The sequence below is a fragment of the Rhineura floridana genome, chromosome 15, assembly GCF_030035675.1.
Source record: "Rhineura floridana isolate rRhiFlo1 chromosome 15, rRhiFlo1.hap2, whole genome shotgun sequence".
NCBI lineage: Eukaryota > Metazoa > Chordata > Lepidosauria > Squamata > Rhineuridae > Rhineura > Rhineura floridana.
The window spans coordinates 38739394-38757769 of record NC_084494.1 but is presented as its reverse complement, the minus strand read 5'-3'; the positions used below and the strand labels follow the sequence as shown (position 1 = coordinate 38757769).

Sequence of the window (18376 nt, the reverse complement as noted above, 5' to 3'; positions counted from 1 at the left end):
AGCCCAGTTGCCCCCCAGTGGGCAGTTGTGGACTAGGGAGGGGCTGGCTTGTGCAGCTGTGGCAAGTTGAGCAGGCCCTATCCAGCTGGGGAGGACTAGCCTCAGAGGGAGGCAATGGGAAACCCACTCTGAATACCGCTTACCATGAAATCCCAATTCATAGGGTAGCCATAAGTCAGGATTGACTTGAAGGCAGTCAGTTTCGTTTTCAACCCTTTTGTACTAACCGGTAGTAAAAGTGATGATTTCTGCAGGGGGGGGGGATTTTCACCCTGGTGTCTTGTGCTCACGGAGCCAGGCAGTAGTAGTTGATCCCCCATTACACTGAGATGGTGTGTGTGATGCGTGAGAGGAAATTGAAGAGATTTGGGACTTGGATTACAGAAGGGTTTAACTGTGCGTCTAAGAGAGTGAGAGAGACTATTGCTGCGGCCAAAGTGTCTGTCTTCCCCCCCCCCCGCAGCTTCCCCAGAGATACTTTGCAAGGATTTTGCTGCTCCTAGGGTGGCCAGGATACAGAAAGAGAGCTGCGAGAGCAGCCTGGTGCTCCCCACACGCCCAGGCCACACTGCCCAGGCTGCAGGTTGTCTAGAGTCCTGGGAGCAGGTGAGGTGGGGAGAAATCCTCTCACCTCCCTGGGAACAGATCCCAGGAGCCTTGGCTTGCCTCATTGTGTGCAGCTGTGAGCGTGTTAATCCCCCCCCCCATCTTCATTTCTAAAAGGAGAAGTATCAGGGCTCAAAGCTTATCTGGTTGAAGGTATAGCCATTTATAACTGCGCAAAAACACTTTCTTCCTTTTACAGCGCTCCTTGTTCTGGGTCTTGAAAACAGATTCTGGCTCAGATCAAGGCCACTTCCTACTACTGAAGCAAGGCCTGCAGGCAATTAAATGTGGGGAGAGCAGGAAGAGGTGTCGGAGGCTGCACTAATATTGTGAAGGAGTCCTTTGTCATGACAATGTTTACAACAGCAAACAAATCCTTCTGTTGTGGGTCTCTGTCTAATGGGAAGAGCCGAGAATGAAATGTTCCTCACCAAAGGCCCTGGGGAGTTTAGCAGGTGAGGGAGGGCAAGCCTGAAATCCTCACCAGCCCCTGCAGTGTGAAGCTAGTGTGGCAGAGTGGCTGGGGGACTGGGCCAGGATGGCACCAATTCAAGTTTCCTCCCAACCATGGCAGTCGCTGGGTGAGCAGCCACTCTCTTGTTGGCCTAGCCTACTTCACAGGGTTGTGATGAGGTTAAGGCGTTTGTGTGTGCGTGCATGTAAGGGAGATAAACCAGGTACATTTGCCACCCTGAGATCTTTGAGCATTGGAGATGGCGCCTGCCCAGGCAGACCCTGAACCCACCTGCCCCTCATCACAGGGGCAGAGTTGGGTGGAATTATGGCTTTTTTCAGAGGGGGAAGAAAGGAAGGCAGACATTTTACTTCTCTGATGCACACTTTTAAAAAAAGTAACAAGACGTCTCACAGATGTGTGGATCAGACATTACTCATGAAGACCAGGCTGGAAGAGCCTGCACAACACTCTCTCTCTCTCTCTCTCTCTCTCTCTCTCTCTCTCTCTCTCTCTCTCTCTCACACACACACACACACACACACACACACACACACACACACACACACACACACACACACTCACTCACTCACTCACTCACTCACTCACTCACTCACTCACTCACTCACTCACTCACTCACTCACTCACTCACTGTTGGCCTAGCACCTCCTACTGGCTGTCACATTGTTTGGAAATGAGCTCCCCTTGGACTCAGTAAGTATATGGGAATCTCCAGAATGAATAAATACAATGCCCTGCATGGTCCATATGCCTCTTGCAATGCATCCTGGGACCCAGAGATCCACAGCTTTATCCCTGAGCTACCCAGCTGGCAGGGTGTGTGTGACACAGTCCTAGGAGAGTTGCTGCATCAGTGGGATACGTCTGTCTCTGGCCCACAGCAGGAGGTTTGCCCCCCACACAAGGGCACGGTGCTGTCCCGGTTCTGCCCTTCCATATCCATGTCCAGAAGCGTCTGGAAGAACTCCGGGGGAGCCCCCTTGGTGGTCTCCCCTGGTGCAGACGAGGTGCCCCCCTGCGTCCGGCCAAACGAGAGGAGCTTCCAAGGGTTGATGCAGTGCCGACCTGGCGCTGGGCGAGGCCGGGGTGCAAAGGCCTGTGTCTGAGGACGCTCTACCGGTGTGGCGTTGATGGTGAGTTGTTCCATGGCCTTGTGCTGGGCTGGGGAAGTGAGGAGCGAGGAGGCATCTGGCGGACGAGGAAAGGGCAGCATTTCTTGTGAGCCTGGGGGGAGAAGAAGAAGTGTGGCTGGCAGGAAAGTGGTGGTGGTGGGGGAAGAAAGGGTTATTCCCAGCTTCTTTAACATTTGCATTAGTTACTTAACTATCAACACCCAAAGCGGCTACATCCTTTGACTGCAATACACCTGCACTGATCATGCAGGCCCCCCCAGTCTTCGTAGAGGGGGGTAAAATAGTCTCTCTCTTCCCCTCGCCCCATGTCCCTCATCCAAGAAGACTTTCCTTTCTCAAATGAGAAGTTTTGTGGTTCAAGCATGCCTGGCGAGCACAGAGGCTTGTGCCCATTCACTCCCTTGGTAAGACTGATTGGCGCTCCACAGCTCCTTTGGCGTTTCTCCTGTTCCAGGGTGGAGCCTGGGTGCAGGAAACAAGCCCCAGGGCTGAGCCGCCCCCTTCAAATCAAGGCCAGCCCTTTAGTGCTCACCCCGGCAGTCGGGGCCTTGTGGGCCCTGGCGGATGGCTCCGTCGGATGGCGTTCGACGATGCCCTCGGCTGACAGTCTGCGTGGCGCTGACGTGCGTGGGGGTGAGCGACTGGTGGGGATCCTTCTTGAAGCTCTCGGTGGTGACGTCCACCAGGGGGTTGTGGCGGCGAAGTGGCGGGGGGCTCTCGGGGAGGCCAATGGGCTCATTCACGGGGGCTTCATCGCTGTCCGAGGGCAGGAGGGACTTGGTGGAGTTGCAGTCAGAGAGGGAGGAGAGGGACAGGAGGGTGATGGAGCTGGGGGCCCCTGAAGGGACACTCTGGCTCGGCCCTTCTGCCAGCTCAGTCAGGTCAGCGCCCAGCGCGATGGAGGCCAAAATAGAAGCACAGCCCAGCAGGACAAGCTCACTGCGGTGGCGGCGTAAGGGGCCCACGCCCCGCTTGCGCCCTTCTGCACTAGGTGGCAGCGGTGATGGATGCCGGCTGGCATGGGCCTCGGTCCCTGGTGGCGAGAGGGGGAGGTATGGGGAGCAGGGGCTGCTGCTGCTGCACTCTGGCTCCATGTACTCCTCTGGAGTGGCAGAGAGAGAGAGAGGGAGGGCTGGTCAGGACTTTTGGTAGACATTGTGGGGCCTGTCAGAAGCGTGACAAGAGCAACTCCCGGTTTGGTCCTCTTTGCATGGGGAGAGACAGAGAGGAAGACAGTCCTCCTAGCTGGCCAGGCTGCCACTGACCTGCGCTCATCTTTTCTGTCTGCCAGCTTCCGTGTAAACTGGCATGGCTCAGGGAGCGATCCACACCTCTGGCCCACTTTCTTCTCTGCTGACCACCGGAGCAGAAGAAGCCACATTCTCTCTCTCCTCTCCTCTAGCACGAGGGCAATGTCCAGGCACGGTCACTGCAGCCTCCAACTTAGTTACCTAGACCAAAGTAGCACCTTTCCTGTCCAGTGTGTGTTTCTATAAATAGTCGTCTTTCCTTATTTGAAAGCAAGTCTAAGTCTGAGTGATTCAAAACAAGGTAAAAGCTCACTTTCTCTCAGCAAAATCACACAGGCCAGAGCACTGCGCAAGCTGCCCTAAGCTAAACTCTGCTAATTTACTAAAACTCCAGTTGGTCTACCAGCCATTACAGCCATCAGGAGCCTCCTGCTGGCGAGGAGCGGGTGAATGAGGGCCCTAGCCAAACCCTTCCATGCCACTGAAATGTGGGCCAACTCACCAATGTCTGACTTTTTACAACAGAAAAAAAGGAAGCAACCCTAAGAGAGCAACGGGGGGGGGGGCTACAGGGTCATGACTGTGGTGTGCCCCTTCCCCCGCTGCACATACTGAACCTGAGTTCTCAGGAGGTCATTGCACCTGAGTGGCCTTGCATGGGGGCTCTGAAGTGGTCTTGGAGAAGGCCCTCCTGCCATGCCCACCTCCCGTGCCCCCCTGCTTGAGGGCCAGGCCCCTCGGCCTCTGGAGAAATGTGGCCCACACTAGGGCCCAGCCTCGCCCTTCCTCCCACCCCATGGGGACACAGAGGCCACTTACCCATCTCCGTGAGGCTGGCAAAGCCCACCGCCAGGGGCACATGCTTGGGGGATTTGCCCAGGTTGGGTGCGCTGCATGACCACTGCTTGCTCCCCTCGGCCAGGGACTTCAACCTACACAAGCAAGATGGGATGGAAGAAGGACCTCTGCCATGTTCCTCCTTCCCCAACTACCACCTCAGCCACCTCCTCCCTTCCAAGACCCTCTTTTCCTCACCCCTAAATGCTGGAGCCCAACCCACACTCCTTAGCCCCACCCTGCCTTAGCCCTTCCCCACCAAGAGCTCTTGGCCCCATACCTCTCCTCTCCGCCAAGTCTCTCCTTATGGAGGGTGGTACTCGGCCCCCACGTCCGGCCTCTCTTCTTGTTCCCCATGAGGTTTTCCTTCTTGACCAAGCTGTTGCGCCCCCATGTCCGGCTCCCATCCAAGGGAGTCACTGCAACACCAATGCGGGGGGGGGATTACGGCCAGGCGGGGGGAGAGAAGAGAGTGAGATCAGCTTCTTTGCCCAGTTTGACCAGCACCTCACACACACACACACACACAAGCCCCAAGTTTCCCCTAAAGTGGTTTCAGCAGGCCCCATTACCCCATGGCCCTTCACTGTGGGGATTCAGCTGCTGAATTTGGACTCTGCTGGTGCTATGATGGAGTTGTGGTTACGGCTACTGCTGTTGGTTGTGATGACGCTCTGTTGGTTTTATGCTGCCTTTGGGCTCACTTGGTGGGGCTATCCGGAAGACATAAATGAAATAAAGAAATATCTGCAGCCATCAGGGTGAGAACCTTTTTTTAAACAGCAAGCCCCCAAACGTTCAGCTTGCACGGTGGGATCCTGGGTGCTCAGAATACCCAAGAGGGCCCCAGAGATGTGGCTCCTCAGCAGGGCTCAGCACACAAGCCAGGAGATGTATCCCTTGCAAGGCCCCGGGGCAGCAGAGAGGGAGGGGGCATACACGCCTGCCTCACTAGCCTTCCAGAAAATGCCAGCCTCCAACCGAACAACTGTTTGGGGCACATCAAAAGTCACCCTGATGCACCGACAGGGACAGACCGGTCTACGTCCCTGGGGCTGGCCAAGACATTTTGCTGCCTGAGGCAAAGGAAAAAATGGCACCCCTCCATTCCACATAAAGAACACAATCAGAGCTCATGGGGGGATATGAGGTTGCTACTGTCCCATCACCCCCCCCCCAGCTTCCTGTGCCCAGTGGTTGGTCCAGCCCTGCCCTGCCTTTCCCTGGGCAGAAGCCCCTGTGGTGCTCTTGGGGGCATGGGTGGGTCACCCAATGTGCCAACACTCACGGCGGATGGCTCGCAGGCGTGGGATGACAATGGGGCTCCCAGGAGGACTGGCTCCATTCGCCCCTAGGCCCTTCCGCTGGTCCAGGGTGGGTGAGGCCTGCACCGTGATCTTGTGCTCAAACCCTAGAGAAAGAGGAGGAGGAGGAGGATGGAGGCAGAGAAGGCATCAGTCCCCACTGGCCCTTCCACCCACCTTCCAGTCTCCCTGCATGGAGAGGTGGAGGTGGAGCCCCTTGCTCTGCTGCCTGCCTGGCCACAATGTGGCCGGATCTCCTTGCACCAAGATGTGGGGGTGTTGGGCAGTGGCAGTGTGATGGCAGGCAAAGGGGGAGGCCTTGAGGGTCTTTGGGTTCACATGTGCAGGAATGGATGGAGAGGCAATTATTTTGAGGAAGCTAGAGAACACTGGGTGTGTGTGTGATGGGATGCACCAGGGATCTGGGGGTGGCTTGTGGCTTGGGGGCAAAAGGAGATATGAGAGGAGGAGGAGGAGGAGGAGGAGGAGGAGGAGTTTTCGGTGGGAAGGGAGACTTAGGAGAGCTTCTGAAAGTCTCTGGAGTGCCCTTCCCTAGCCAGGGTTGTTATTAAATTTATTATTTGCTTTTCTCATTAGTCTCAAGGCAATTTACAAATATAATGTACAACCGAAACAGCTAACAATAGTTTTTAAAAACAGTACCAAAAAAAGGCGACTAAAGGTAGGTTTAAAAACAACGCAAAATGAGCACCTAAGATAGACTCCTTTTCACCCAAATGGAAAAGCTTACTGAAATAAAAATGTCTTCAGTTGTTTCCAGAAAGTGGAGATAGCGAGCGCCTGTCGCATCTCAACAGGGATGCTGTTCCACAGAACAAGGGCAGCCGCACTGACAGCCCTGCTCTGAGTTACTGTGGAGAGGGCTTTGGATATCTCTGGAACGTGCAGGAGAAACTCTCCTGCAGAACAAGTGACCTACTGGGAATAGAAGGGGTAAAGGGGTCTCTCAAGCGACCTGATCCTGACCTTGGACTTGGCCCGGTAGTGGATGGGCAGTGCAACATCGGCCCCACAAGCAAGGTGCTATATGTCCTCCCCATAAGTCACCTCGGGGCTGCGTTGCGCAGGAGCGGCAGCCTCCCCTCTGGACCAACCTCAAGGGGAGCCCCACATGCCAGCCTGCCCTTGTGCACCTGACAGGCGTGTTTCCAGGCGGCCCCCGAAGCTCTTGTGCTCCTACACGGGGGGGGGGCAACCCAGGATCAAGCACTCGGCCCTGCCTGGCGCCATCCGGCACAGGACCGCCTGCGGGGTGCTCTGCTCCTGAGGTGTACCTGAGGGCAGGCTGATGCAGTTCCCGTCACGCAGCTTGAGGCGGGAGCACCGGAAGTGCCCCTTGCGCTTCTTGACGCGCGGCTTCTCCCGGCCCATCTGCGTCATGATGAGGCTCAGCTCCCGCTCCACAATGTCTATTTCGCGCTCGGCCAGCTCCTGCTCGCGCCGGCGCAGCTCTGCCTCCTGACTCTTCTGCTCCTGAGCCGCGTGCAGCAGCTCCTCCTCCCGGCTCCGCAACTCCTGGCAAGTGGGGTGCAAAGAGGGGGTTCAGAAGACAGAGAAGGGGCTCCCTAAGCCCCCCCCCGGCCTGTTCACAACAGCAAGGTGGGCTGAGCCTGGAGAAGCAGTGAAAAAAGAGTTCCTCTGAGGGTGCGCAAAGTCAGCGTATGTCTGCCAATGTTGCAGCTGCCATGGCCCAAGCCTGGGATAAAAGGAAGGAGAGATGCCTGGCCAGCCCTTGCTGCCCCCCCATCTGTGCTCTTCTTGGCTGTGGGAAGGAGGCTGGTTACTTCAAAGACCCTCAGCACTCATTTGCTTAGGCTGTCTCTTGCTGCCTGTGCTAACTCTGAGCTGTACGGGCCAAGAGGACTTTCTGGGCCCAGTCCCACAGTACCTGCCCCCCCACGCCAAATCCCAGCAAGGACTGGTGCTTATGTACAAATTGAAACGAAAACCAGTCTTGCCCAATATCTCACACACCTTCTCTCCCTCACCCGCAGGCACAGACACATCCAGATACTGCATATGCCTCTAGACAAATTAAGAGGGTGGTTGGCTGGGCGGGGGGAGGTGGATCTCACTGGTTCTGAGCTTTGCAGCATGCACACAGTTGCATGCAAATGAAGGGGATTCCAAAAGAAATGGATCTGGGACCCAGCCCCTGGCGCCCAGGGCCCACAGCCCCCCCCCTTGCCAAAGGCCCCTGTAGCTCAGTGCCAGGGCACATAAGGCCCCCGGTTCAGTCCCCAGTGGCATCTCCCAGCAGCGCTGGAGAGACTCCTCCCTCAAACTCGGGAGCCACTGCTGCCGGCCAGTGCAAACAGTGCTGAGCCAGAGGGCCAATGGGCTGACTTGGGATAAGGCAGCGCCTGCCTCCCTGTTCTTGCTCCTCCACCTACCTGAAGCCACACGGCAGAGGGTGCCCAGCGCTTCCCAAGCGCGACCAGCTGACAGTCGTGTTGGGAAGCGCTGCACAAGGGGCTTTGCAGGCACGGCTGCTCAGCTGATGGGCGCTGCCTGCAAAGCCCCTTTCGTCTAAGCCCTACCTTTGCCTGCCCCACACCATCTGGCATCTGTGGCATCTGGTAGATCAGGAGGGGGTGACTTGGCCAAAATGCCGGGGGGGGCAAATGGAGGGCCATGGGCCAGAGGTCCCCCCCCATCCAAAGTAGCTGTGGCCAAGAGGCCGAGAGCCTGGCCTGGCCCCAGTGACGGGTGCCTCCTGGCTTGGAAGCCCGGGGTGGCGGTGGGGTTAGGAGACGGGGACTCACTTTCTCCTTGGTGCGCAGATCATGGAACATGCCAGCAATCTCCACTTTCCAGTCCTGTTGCAAGGAGTGGAAGGACTCCAGAGGCATTTGGAACATGGCCGATTGCTCTATGGCCAGCAGCTGTTGCAGGATGGAGCCAAAGTCTGGCCGGGCATGAGGGTCTGGGCTCCAACACTCTGCATGGGGAGAGAAGACAGGGAGACACTTTGCTCCACACAAGGTGCAAGCTAACTAAGCCCCTCTAACGGTGGCAGAGACAGGGCCTGGCTCAGACTTGCCTTCAGTGCCAGGGCTCTGCCCTGAAACAATAAAGAGAGGGCCTCTGAGCATGTGCAGGTGGCTCCTCCCTCAATGCCAAGTCCTCCCAGGCAGTCTCCCCAAAGCATGGACAGGGATGGGCAAAGGAAACTGGCTTCAGGCAGCTGGGCAAGGTTCTTGGCCTGGACTTTGCCCTCACGGGTGCCCAGGCAAGTTAAAAAGAGCAGGGGTGGGAAGGTTCCACCTTGTCCTTTGTCACAGGCAGCAAAATGTCTTGGGCTAGTCCTGAGCCAGGAGAAGGGGACGTGGGGAGAAAAGGTGCTATACCAGGGGGGAGGGGGAGGCAGTCTCCTTGACTGAGCAGAGCAGACTTGGGTCAGATTTGCTGAGGACCCTTTTGCCCACTCGATGGCACTCTAGCTGCACCCCTCCTCCTTCCTACTCCTAGGGCTGGGGAGACTGTTCCCCTGTGATTGGGGGGTGGGAAGATGGCCTTGTTGGAAGTGGGGCAAGAGCAACTCCTGTTTTGTTCTTTTGTTTAAGCTCCAGAGGGAAGATAGGGCTAGGGTCCTCCAGATGGATAGGCTTTGTTTACCTTTTACCTGTGATGCTCTGACTGACTTCCTTCTGTCGCTAGAATGGACTGTGATGCCTTTAGGGAAGCTTACCTGCCCCTCCTACTTCCGCCCTTTCCATTCCTTTGTCCTCCAGCTGACCAGGAGAGAGGAGACTCCCTTTGTCTCTGCTCTCTCTCCTAGCATGGGGCTGACTCCTACACCTGGGAGTTATGCCTCCAACTTAGCTAGTTAGTTAGAACTAGGTTTGCCTTTTCTATCTACTATGTATTTCTATAAATAAAGTAGCTTTTCTTATTTTACTAAGTCTCCAGTCTCAGTGATGCTGTTGCAGGGTAAAAGCCTGCTTTCTTAGGCAAACGCATGCACACGCTGGCACACTCACATTTCAACATCTGCTGTTACTCTCTGCTGCTGTGGTGCTGCTTTTAAATGAAATTAAGCAACACAACCACACACAGCGCAACAGGCCGCAGCATGTGCCACAAGCCCCCACGCCACCCTGGCTGCCCCCATGCCAACAGCACAGAGCAAGCATCAACAAGGCGCTGTCTGGGCTCCACCCACCCCTCTCACTCACCCTCCAGCAGGTGGGCAAAGGGTTCAGGGCAGGTAGAGGGGATTGGCAGCGTCAGCTTGTTCATGGCCACGCCATAGGCCACGGCAAGGGCATCAATCTCTCGATACGGCACTTCGCCAGTCAGCAGTTCCCACAGCAGCACCCCAAAGCTGGGCAGGGCAGAAGAGAAAGGACAGGCGGGGACTGAGTGGGGGGCACCCAGACCCTCAGGCAGCCAGCACAGTGAGTTGTCACCTCTCCCTGGCCCAGGGCAGTTACCAAAGGCACACAGCACTTCTGGGTCAAAAGGGCCTCCGTCAGTAGCCTCAGAGCCCCTGAGGAGGAGAGCTCCTCTGCCTTTACCAGCTGCACAAAAGGCCTTCGCTCAGCTGGCAAAGCTTTCTGCAGTGCTGCATCTCCACAGCAGGAACAGTGGGCTCAGTCTGCATTTTTGTTGGCCCTGCTGGGGAGGAAAAAAGATGGCTACTTTCTGGATGAGCGAGGAGGCCCCCGCTTTGTCCCCCCCTTGCCCCTTTACCTCCAGACATCGCTGCTCTTGGAAAAGAGGGAGAGTTTGATGACTTCGGGTGCCATCCAGGCATAAGTGCCCGCTGCGCTCATCTTGGTCGTCTTGTGCCACTCACGCGCCAGGCCAAAGTCGGTGATCTTGAGGGTCCGGCCATTCAAGTTGTCATTTTCGATGCGCTCCAGGATTAGAACTGGAAAGGACCAGGAGAAACAGGCCCACGTGGCACCAGCAGAAGGAGTCACAGAAGAGAAGAGGCAGGCACCACCTCCGCTGCCTCAGCGCCTGCCAGATTTACTGGCTGGGTTTTGGATGCTCAGGGTTTGCTTTTAGCTTGTGGTGGATTTCACAGTTTCATTCTTAGGCGTATTCGTGCTTTTGGAAAGGTGGGACATTCTCAATCCCTTCCTAAACAAACCTCCCTTCCTCCTCCATCCCCCTCACTGGCCACGGCTGGTGACCAATGATGGTGCTGTCTCCACAGCAACCATGCCCACTCCACCACCTTTGAACAAGCTCATTTTGCTGCCCTGAAAAGCCAGGCCTGGGGTGTGGGAGAGATGTGGGGACAGACTCGGGAGGCGTCCTGCAAAGCACCTTGCAGGCCAGTCACCCCATACAGCCGATCAAGCATCCTGCCACATGGGCCAGGTTGGTGGCTCCAGGGTGTCCTTTCCTCCCACCTTTGCAAAGGATGCTTGGGATGAGACAGGGACTCTCCTTGGCATTACAGATGGAGAGGGCAGAACTGTGATGGGAATTCCTCTGGTTAAAGTGACATGGAGCAGAAGTTGTGATCTTATGCACCCAGGACAGATTATTAAAACAATGTGGGGCTGCCTTTGAAATGGGCTCAGCGGATGCAAAGTACTGCCACTAGAATTTTAACTGGGGCCATTCTTTAGAGAAGGGGTGGGAGACTTGTGGCCTTCCAGAGATTGCTGGACTCCAACTTCCATCGTCGCTGACCACTGACAGTGCTGGCTGCCAGGACCCAGAGGAGCTGGAAGAATCCAGTGCCATCTGGAGTGTCCTCACAGATTGACCACCTCTATGACTCCCGCAGTGTACACCCTTCATTGGCTCCCAGTCTGCTGTTCCCAGGCTCAATCCAAAGTGCTGGCCCTTACCTTTAAAGCCCTAAATGCTTTGGGAGGAGGACCCCCCCCAAAGCCCCCCCCCCCCCCACACACACACACACACACACACACACACACACACACACACACACACACACACACACACACACACACACACACACACACACACACACACACACACACACACACACACACACACACACACACACACACACACTCGTGCTCATCCACCCAGGGGTTCTGCTGAAGCTACTTCCTGGGGAGGTACAATTGGTGGGTGCAGAGAGCAGGGATATCTCCGCTGCGGCAGCCAGAATGAGCTGGGGAGGCTCAGATATCCCCCTCTGTGGGCGTGGGAGACAGTACTGTTAACACCTTTGACAAAGGCAGCAACCAAAAACTGCTCTTCCCCTTTCTCATGTTGGCTCTGTTTGATGTTCTGTAATCTGCTCCTTTAGTCTTTCAGTGATTTTGCTGTTTTATTATGGTTTTACTTTGGCCTGTTAGCCACATTGAACATCCCACAGAAAGGTGAGATATAAGCATTTTTATTAACTAACAAATAAATCCTCAGCACTGAAGAAATGGGGAAGACTCTCTCTCTCTCTCTCCCCCCCTCCAGCCATTCAACTGTCCTTCACAGATGAGCAAGGGTGAAAAGAGAACATACACATGGGAGGGGGGGAGGAGAGTGAGCCCTGTGGCAATACAGGCTGGACAACTAATTCATTGCTTTAGCTTCTTTCTTCCTGCATTTCTGAACTCTGTCCCATTGCTAAGCAAAAGCTGGTGTGATATCTGCACACTTTTGATCAACTTTTAAAATTTGCAAGCATGTATCACAATTTCAGTTGTGTTTAACCCTCGCCACAACTTCTCGTCAAGAAGGTCAGCACTGTGGCCATTTTACAGATCGGGCACTGAGGCTTGAGAGTGTATGTCTTGCCCAAGGCTGCCTGAGATCAGCCAATGGCAGAGGAGGTCTCTACGCTCAGCTCCATCCATTGTGCTGCTTCCACTTAGTGGCTTTGGCTGAAGGATGTTTTCTTCAGCAAGAGATGGCCAAGCGGACTCTTCATTAAACCATGCAGGAGGAATCCATCTCCCTGTCTGGGCCCAGCCAGCCTCTGCTAAGATTGTCCTAGACTAGTTGGAATTGGCACTGAGTTGCTCTTTGGCCTGATTTCACACCTCAAAGCTCCTTTCGGGGACATCAGCAAAATACAACTTTAAGAACTCTTGTGTAAGATTGAGAGAGGTTCCTGTTAGCCTTTTAACAGGTGAAATGTGAAAACCAGAATCATCATAATACCAGGCCAAGTTCAAGCTTCTGGTTTTGGTGTACAAAGGAGGAAGGTTTGTGTTTGTGTTTAAAGAGAGAGGTTGGAAGAATGGCCAGGCCTGGAGTAGAAACAGGGCAGGACCGAAGGCCTTTGTCTCCTGTTCTGCTAGGGCTCGGGGCTTACGGGGGAAGTGGTAACAATCTGCAGAACCTCTTCCAGCCAGATCAAGACTAGGACCCAGATCATGCTGGGGACATGACAATGGTGTGGGTCAGCACTCGAGGGTTCACTACTTCCATTCGTTTGTCCTGCCAGATGTCAGCCTGCTGGTGTCAGGCTCAGCTCTGCCTAGACTTGGAACTGGGGTCTCCTTGGAGGAGGAGCCATCAGATCCAGGCAATCCTGTCTCCAAACCAGCCGCCTGGGCTCTGGCTTGGCACCCTTCTCATCACCTCCAGTGTCACAGGAGCCAGCCACCCAAGCAGAAGCTTCAGGGTTACTGATAAAGTGCCTGGCTAGCTGCGAGAAAGGCCACTCGAGAGGAAAGCACCTGTTTGGATCAGGGCCTGTCTGAGAGCTGGAGAGAGGTGGTGCAACAGCTCCTTCATAGCTGCCGGTGTGATGCTTCCTGAATGGAACAGGGGTAACACTTACTGTTGATGGACTTGAGGTCCCGGTGGATGATAGGGACGATGGCCTCATTGTGGAGGTAGTTCATGCCCCGAGCAATCTGCACAGCCCAGTTAACCAACACATGGGGGGGCACCTTCTTGCCTGCCAGGGCCCGGTTGAGTGCCCCACCACGGGCATACTCCATGACCAGGCACAGGTTGGGGGGGCTGAGGCAAACAGCCTTCAGGGCAATAATGTTGGGGTGACACAGCATGGCAAAGAGCCGACCCTCCTGCCGTACATTCTCCGCTGTCACAGCCGTGTCCTCGTCGGGGTCCTGGCGGGTGGCTTTCACTGCCACCTCTTCCCCTCGCCACACCCCCTTGTAGACCTTCCCAAAGCCCCCCACGCCGATGATCTCCTCCAGCGCCAGCTCCTGGAAGGAGATCTCCAGGGGAGGAGGGCAGTTCAGGGAGCTCTGGATCTGGGTGTGCTCGGGGTCGCTGGTGACATAGTTGCTTGGGAAGATGCCGACTTTCTCTTGAAGTTTGCCAGTCCACCAGCCCTCGTCCCCAGAGACAGTGGAGTCCTTAGACAGAACCTCCACCAGGTCCCCCCTCCGCAGGGTGAGCTCCTCCTCTGCCGTAGCCTCGTAGTCGAAGATAGCTGTCCAGAATGGGTTGGGGGTGGACGGGCATGCAGTCCAAAGCCCCCCGGAGTCACCTGTCTCCTTGCATGCCTGATCCATTGAGTACGTGTCTGCTGTGGGGGCCCTTCTCCACCGGTCAGGGCCTTGCATGCCTCACAGACCCAGCTGGGCCAACTGGCCAGCAACAGCTCCTGCTGGGACCCAATCCCCAGATCCTCCACCATCCAGAGCTCCGGCCTCTTGGGAGTCCCTCGTCCCCACTGGAACACCCCTCCTTGCTGGACCACGGCAGGACCCCTTCTTAACTGTCAAGGCGCCTTGGCAGGTTCCAAGTTTTGGACAGGGGGCAAAAAGCCACTGCAAAGGAATAAATGGCTCTTATGATAATTTGTAGGAAATCCTGTTCCTTTAAAGAAAAACAGTCATTGCAGTCTGACAGTCTCCTCTGCTCTCCCAGCTGAAGGGAGCTCTAGCTGGCCGCCTCCTGGAGTGACAGCCGCCGTCCCCTGGCAGAGAAGAAAGAGGCTATTATCTGCCCACCACCACCACCACCCTGTGATGACCAAGAAACAGAGAGACAAATATTTTTCAAAAAGCCCACATGCCATGCTCAGAGGGCATCCAGAGGGTTGCTCCGCAGCTGGGGGGGGGGACCGTGTATGGGAATCCCCACCACATAAAAGGGGGAAGGGAGGCAGCCCCCATCACCAGCACCGCTGTTTGCTGCTGCTGGTCTGCCAGCTTAGTCCACCTGCTTCCCGGTGGCCCCCCCAGCGGGCATCAGGATGAGCTTGGCAAGCCCTTATGTAAGCTGCCTGCGGAGGGGCGGGGAGGGCGAGCGAGCAGGGGCCACCTTTGGAAGGCCACCTGGCTGGCTGGCAGGCGGGCCCGGATGGGGCCTGCGCTACCTGCCCGCTGTCGCCAAGGGGAGCCTCACCTGGCCAGTTCTCCTGCGTCTGGCGCCCGATGCCCACCGGCGGCGGCGGCGGCGGCGGGGCTGCGTCCTTCAAGCCCCTCCTCCATGCACCTGCCCAGAAGGCGCCCCCGCCCGGGAGGGTTGGCAACCCTGCGGATGCCTCCGGTCCTGGCTCAGAACAGGGGGCAGCCGCCCCCTCCCCGGCTCGCCTCCCCCATTTCCCGAGCGGCGCGGCGGGGCCGGCGGGCGGGGGCTCCCTGCTGGGCTTCCCTCCTCACCGGCACAGCCAGGCGATCTCCAATCCCCCTGCCACCCTCCAGAAGCGCCCTGCCAATCGGGGGGGGGCGCACCGAGGGATAACACCGCCTTGCCTGCCTCTTCAGCCCTCCCCCGGACCCTGTCAACCCTCCTCCTCCTCCTCCCTCCCCCCGGACTGGGCTGGGCGGCGTATTATTCTAATGGTGCTCAGGCATCCCCTCTTCCAGCCGCTGGATCTGTCAGCTGGTGCAAGGGTGGCCGGGGCGGCACGAGCCGGAGCCTGGTGCATGATGGGCCTCGTAGTTCTCAGGGCCTCGTCCCCCTGGAAACGCCGCCGCAGAGCCGGCAGCCGGGAGGGGGACTCGCGCCCGCCCGCCCGCCCGCGGGAGGAGAGGGCCGCTGAGCACGTGCAGAGTGAGCCGGACCACTCTCCAAATGGCCCTGCTCCGCGGGGCCAGGTTCATGGGCTATGAAGGGCCGCGCAGGCTGGCAACTAGCTGCCTGGCCCGCTGCCCCTCCGGCCTCTTTGGCAAGAAGCCGCTCCCCGCGCTCGCCTTGGAGGCGGAATTTTGCGCCTTCGCATCCGCACAGCGGGAGCTGCTGGCTCGCTCCTTCAGCTTTGATCACGCTGCGGGTGTGTGTGTGTTACTGATTTCAGAAATGTATATATCACTTTTCCCTTTTCAATAGCTACATCAGTTTACAATACAAAATTTACCATGACAGTTTTTTTAAAAGAACTCTGTAAAGGACAGCAAGAAGACACTGTTTGAAAACAGATACAAATGCAGCGCAGGTGGCTGGCCAGAAACAGCATCTTCTGCTGCTTCCAGACTTCTCAGCTGGCTGCCTCTTCATGTGGTGGCCTCAGCCTCAAGATTTTCAGACTGACAACAGATAGTTTGCAATGCAAACAATATTGTGTGTTCCATTTGCCAGTGAGTTCTAGTTTTTGGCTTGAGCCCCTTGGACTACAGGAACAGATGAAATACAGGCCCCGCAGGAGGTCTGCAACAGGAAGGCCGCTTCCACTATTGCTGCAACTGCTCTCAAACAGAAGGCTGCAGATAGAAGGTCTTGGAAGTGATGGCTGAAACGTAAGTGTGTAAAATCTAGTATATATTTTGAATGTTCCCTAGGCATTTGGATGCCTTTTAAGACATCATAACCAAATTTTGCATGATGGTTCCTGAAGTCGAGTAGGCTTTCACATATGTTTGGATAAAAGTGGATGCCATTTTGAATCAAGGTGGCAAACTACACCTTTCAGAGCTGCACTGATTTCAGCCAAATTTTGCATAATGGCTCCTTAAATCAAGGAGCAGCTTCTCATCCATATTTGGATATAATTGGGTGCCATTTTGAAGATGACAGACTGAATGTTTGAAAACTGCACTCATTTTAATCACTGATTTCAAAACTGCACTGATTTTTTTAGTTTCTTCGAATTCCCAAGCAACATTGGGTATGAGGTTGCTAGTAATAAATAATAAATCTCATGCAGCTTTCTGTATTTGTGCAACTGTGCATGCAGTCCTGTTTGGGATTGAAGCCCCTTTGGGATTTCTGACTAAATGTGTAAGGATCTGTCTGTACTCTGACCTGGTGCTAGATTTCAATGGCATGGCAGGCCAGGGACATTTCTGTTCTGCTTCACTCAGATTGGTTCAACTAGAGGCAGTCTGTAGATTAAACTGCTTTTGTTCAGCTTCTAAGGCTGTAAACACACTAGTTGTCAGAACAAAGAATTCCCGTTAGCCACACCTGGAAGGGAAATGGGTTGATATGCCAGTCAGTTGTGAAATCTCTTTGAAGCTGGATTTTTTAAAAAACATACCCGACCTGCTCCCGCCAGGTATTACAGGAAAAGGGGACAAGGTCTGACTGGCATTGTGTGCCCTGGTTTTCAAAAGAAAGAGGTAGAGATGCACTGGAACCAGCACAACAGGGAGTGTGTTTCTACCCTAAGATAGCTTTGCTGGCAAAGGGGCTGGATTGTTGTGTAAATCTGTATATTTGTTAAGCAGAGAGTAACAGCTCTCTGAAATGCGTGTGTGCCAGCGTGTGCGTGCGTTTACCTAAGAAAGCAGGCTTTTACCCTGCATCAGGATCACTGAGACTTGAGACTTAGTAAAATAAGAAAAGCTACTTTATTTATACAAATATATAGTAGATAGAAAGGCATACCTAGTTCTAACTAAGTTGGAGGCGCAATGCTTAGACGTGGGAGTTGCCCTCATGGCTCAGGAGGGAGAAAGTGGAGACAAAGGTGTCTCCTCTCTCTCGGACAGTCGAAGAAAGAAGAGAGGAAAGGGCGGAAGGCGGAGAGGCAGGTAAGCTTCCTTAAGACGTATCAGTCTAGGATGGAAGGAAGTCGGTCAGAGCATCACAGGTAAAGGTAGTCAAGCCTATCCATTTGGAGGACCCTGACTGTATCTCCCTTCTGGAGATAAACAAAAGAACAAAACAGGAGTTGCTCTTGCCCCACTTCCAACATGGATCTGGTTCTAGTTTGTAACCTGCTATAGCCATAATGGGAAAGCTCATATTCCAAACATCTCCCCTTTCAATCAAATGACTTTCAGTTATTGCACGTGATCAACAAAACTGATACTAAACTACAGAAGAAAGCATGCAAGTCAACTCTAAGAACATAAAAAGAGCCTGCTGGATCAGACCAGTGGCATGTCTAGATCAGCATCCTGTTCTCACAGTGACCAACCAGATGCCCATGGGAAGTCCACAAGCAGGACCTGGGTGCAAGGGCACTCCCCCCTGCCCCACAGTTTATGGCGACTGGTATTCAGAAGCATATTGCCTCCCATAGTAGCCTTTGAAAGCCTTATCCTCCATGAATTTGTTTAATCGTCTTATAAAGCCATCCCAGTTGGTGGCCATCACTGCCTCCTCTGAGAGCGAATCCCACAATTTAACCGTGCACTGTGTGAAGAAGTCCTTCCTTTTGACTGCCCTGAATCTTCCAACATTCATCTTCACTGGATGTCCACGAGCTCTAGTGTTAAGAGAGAGGGAGAAAAACTTCTCCTGCCTTCCCTTTGTGGCATGAGCAAAAGCGGCACTCGTTGTGTGCCTCACGTGGAATCAGGGGGCTTGAATTCCCTCTTGCGAGGACACCTGGGGCTCACTCCAGCCAGATCATCATCACTGCCTGACCCACAGAGTTCATGTGGGGTGTGTGTGTGTGAGAGAGAGCAAAAGAGTGAGTGAGCGCTGTGCATTGTCATGCG

At 55.0% G+C, this 18376-nt stretch overlaps 1 protein-coding gene across 4 annotated transcripts; it reads right to left on the bottom strand.

The window, feature by feature from the left end:
• Nucleotides 1-262: 262 nt before the first annotated feature.
• Nucleotides 263-15257, bottom strand: MAP3K10 (mitogen-activated protein kinase kinase kinase 10). Of its 4 annotated transcripts, none has more exons than XM_061597278.1 (11): nt 14892-15257; nt 13348-14460; nt 10323-10503; nt 9806-9954; nt 8393-8568; nt 6902-7142; nt 5591-5713; nt 4583-4721; nt 4285-4397; nt 2748-3317; nt 265-2306 (listed from the first exon to the last, which is right to left on the bottom strand). In XM_061597278.1, the coding sequence occupies exons 2-11, from the start codon at nt 14102-14104 to the stop codon at nt 1933-1935; spliced, it is 2823 nt and encodes a 940-aa protein (XP_061453262.1). In that variant the 5' UTR covers nt 14105-14460; nt 14892-15257; the 3' UTR covers nt 265-1932. The 4 variants fall into 4 exon arrangements, with proteins under 4 accessions (XP_061453265.1, XP_061453262.1, XP_061453264.1 ...); XM_061597280.1 differs by having other exon boundaries at nt 13348-14311; XM_061597281.1 differs by lacking the exon at nt 5591-5713 and having other exon boundaries at nt 263-2306.
• Between the last annotated feature and the right edge of the window lie 3119 nt (nt 15258-18376).